The following is a 3,181-nucleotide window of genomic DNA, read 5'->3' on the forward strand; positions in this document are numbered from 1 at the left end:
CAGCTCTAGGAACTTTCGCTGCATCTGAACCTCCATAAACTTCGGGACATACTTCTTTAAAAATAACTCAGTGAATCTTTCCCAAGTAACAATCCCTTGGGGCTCCATATTTTTCTTGGCTTCCCACCAATAGTTAGCCTCACCCTTTAAGAGATAAGTGGCAAAATTAGTCTTGTGGGCTTCTTCAGTGCCGATTCGCTCAAAGGTCTTTTCTACCTCTTTTAGCCAAGCCCTGGCCTGAACTGGGTCAGTAACACCGTGAAACTCTGGGGGCTTGACCGACTTGAAAGATTTAAATGCATTAGCCATGGCCTGCTGGGGTTGCTGGGGTGGTCGTTGCTGCTGCAGGTTTTGCCTCAGAAGTTCTACAAACTGCTCCATAGGGTTCACTGGCATTTCCATCCCCTGAGTATCTTCAGCCTCTGACTCCTCATAGTCCTCATCATCATACTCATTTCGTTCTTTGTTAAATCTTAATGGTGGGGTCTGTGCTCGATGCCCTTGCTCATTATTACTACCCTGGCCGCCAGATGCAGCCGGGCGAGTTCTTGTTACTATTCTCCTTGGCGACATTTTCCTGTTACATAAACTTATTTAGGTTGTTTCCACTTGCCAATTCTCATGCTTCCTGATTTGTTATGACAGTATGTAATTATGCAGGTATGAAAGAAGATTAAACCACAATCTAGAAATCGCAATTAAACAACATGATAATTATACATAATTTGGCCATACGCCGGGTCTAGGTACAACATACTGAATAATAAAAGTACAATTTGCCTTAATACAATAATCCTTAGCTGGTGGCACTATCAAAGACAACAACCCAGAACAACTATCACAAAACAACTAAGTACCACCACTGAGGAACAACAACCAACTACTAACAGTGTCCACTAGCCATGAGTAACATCACGAATCCGCCTCATAGCGCGAACCACAACCCTAATAACCTCGCGCCTACTCACCAAGTCACGCTGGGGGGATAAGCGGTGAATCCTACCGATGGTCCTCTGCTCTATGCGGCGAATGGTCCTGCGCACGCGTCGGGCGCTGGGGTATCCTCGCCTGGCTCGGGCCTCTATCCTCATGTGCCGCTCGATGGAAAGCTGGTCCCTCAGCTCGGTAATACGGGCCTCAGCCGCTGTCAGATCAGCAGCATAGCGACCTACCACCCAGTCGTGAACTGCTAGGGATATGACTGGTAGGGGTGGTGGAAGTGGGGAATTTGCAGGAGTCGCTGCCACACCGTCAAGAATAGGGTCCATGCCGTCGTCGGTCTCAGTCCGTGCGGGACTAACTGGTACAGGGGATGAGGTGGGTGTCCTCACTGGGGTGGATGCCCCTAGCTCCGCCTCTAACTCCTCAGTCAGTGCAGTGACTCTAGCCTGCAGAGCTATCATCCTATCCATCAAATCTGCTACTCCCGTCTCGCTCTCGAGCTCAGCGACTCGAGCCTGGGCTGCTGAGATCCGATCTAACAAACGCTCTATCGACCTCTGATGCACATCCACCCTCATCATCTCTGGAGACGAAACCTCCGTGCTGCCGTATGGAATATCCTCAGGAGGGGCTATCTCAGTGTCTGGCTCAGTGGGGTCCTCCTCTGAGTCCTCCTCAGGGTCAGTCTCCGGGTACTCGAATACCTCTAAGCCCACAGTGGGGGCAGGGTCTGCTACCTCGATCTCAGCTAAAAGGGCCTCATCATGCTCTCTCTCGTACGCCTCTACAGCCTCAGGGTCTAACACATCGGGTACCTACAAGTCATTTAACACACGTATTACTATCCTTGGATACTTAAATCACCCCTAAGGGTTCTTAATATCAGTGCTACCCTCGTAGCCCGACTACGAACTCTATGTGAGTTCTAGTTCATTGATTCAGTTGATTCACCTAACATTTCTGAGACTTATAACCTAGGGCTCTGATACCATTTCTGTAACACCCCCAAATTCAAGGTCGGGAATTCGGGTCGTTACGATCACTTAATATTGACTAATAAATAATTAATCCTCTTTTCACATCATTACTCGACCTTTTAACCAAACTCACACACACACAGGTTATATGCTCAGAAACATTACTAAATTAACGTTAAAGTATTTAAGTTATTACAGACCAAAGGAAATTATCTCAAAAGAGTGAATGCCGAGAACAGCTCTACATGAGACTGACTCGGGTCACAAATAGTCTTGGTTCAAGTACTCAAAAGGAAACTATCTCTATTCGTCTACCTGAGGTGGCTGGCGGACGAACAGTCTACGGTACTCACGGGCGTCCCCTACCCGTTTGCGGGCAGTCATCCTGGTTCGGGCCATGCTGGTAATCTGTTGTGATATGATATTTATAAAAGCAAGAGTGAGCACTAATGCTCAGCAAGATATAGATATCCATTATCTCAATATAATCATTTAGGGAAAAACAACCATTAGGCATTGTATAACCAAGGTTTCTAAAAGTTTATATGCTTGTCAATTTTATGAAAAACTCAACTTTAACTGTATCAGTTTAATCGGCTTATACTCGTACTCATTTTATCTCAAAATCTCAATATGATGCTTGAACCAAGATTCTCATATGGATGTGATATATGAACATCAACATCCTTATTTAAAACTCAGCCTTATCGGCCTTCTGTTGTAGGTTTCACAACAATTTATCCAAAGTGGAGGAAGGGACTATACTGGAATAAACCACGTACCGGTGATCAGCCGAATACGAAATTTTCTCTACTAGTAGAAGGAATACAAACCTAGCCGCCTTTGGGCTTATCAAGACATTACACGATGGTTGCCCATTTCCGTGCAAGTCCGAAAGTCAATGGTCACAGAGACCACATAACTGTATACTGCGCCACTCCGCGCTTGGTCACTACCCGATACCTCTCCGTGCCGGGTAAGCCACATTCCAGTCCCAAAACAATTATATCATTTAGATAAAATCCTTTATCGAAGGAATAGATCGTTCTCAGTTGACCTTTAAACAAGGTAATTTATCGGTCACTTTTATTACAATTGATTCTTGGGAGTTGTCGGAGTTTTAAATTTAAAAATCGTTTTCTACCCTTAACCGTAGTAGAGTTTTACATATATTGTTCACTTGTTTTTCATTGAGCGAGGAAGCAAAACCTTCATGCTTCTAGACTAAGTTCCCTAAGGTTTTGATAAGTTTCAGATGATTG

The 3,181-nt window shown here is 45.0% G+C and overlaps 1 protein-coding gene across 1 annotated transcript; it reads right to left on the reverse strand.

Moving 5' to 3' along the window:
• Positions 1–741: 741 nt before the first annotated feature.
• LOC141717051 (uncharacterized) lies at positions 742–2,331 on the reverse strand. Its single transcript, XM_074519176.1, has 2 exons — positions 2,235–2,331; positions 742–1,757 (listed from the first exon to the last, which is right to left on the reverse strand). The coding sequence occupies exons 1-2, from the start codon at positions 2,316–2,318 to the stop codon at positions 897–899; spliced, it is 945 nt and encodes a 314-aa protein (XP_074375277.1). The 5' UTR covers positions 2,319–2,331; the 3' UTR covers positions 742–896.
• Positions 2,332–3,181: the final 850 nt, after the last annotated feature.

Source organism: Apium graveolens, chromosome 4, assembly GCF_009905375.1.
Source record: "Apium graveolens cultivar Ventura chromosome 4, ASM990537v1, whole genome shotgun sequence".
NCBI lineage: Eukaryota > Viridiplantae > Streptophyta > Magnoliopsida > Apiales > Apiaceae > Apium > Apium graveolens.

Excerpts from the sequence above, each read along its gene's own strand:
- LOC141717051 (XM_074519176.1), bottom strand. The coding sequence starts at position 2,318 with ATGGCCCGAACCAGGATGACTGCCCGCAAACGGGTAGGGGACGCCCGT. Across the intron at positions 1,758-2,234 it reads TCGTCCGCCAGCCACCTCAG|GTACCCGATGTGTTAGACCC; the intron begins GTAGACGAATAG and ends AATGACTTGTAG.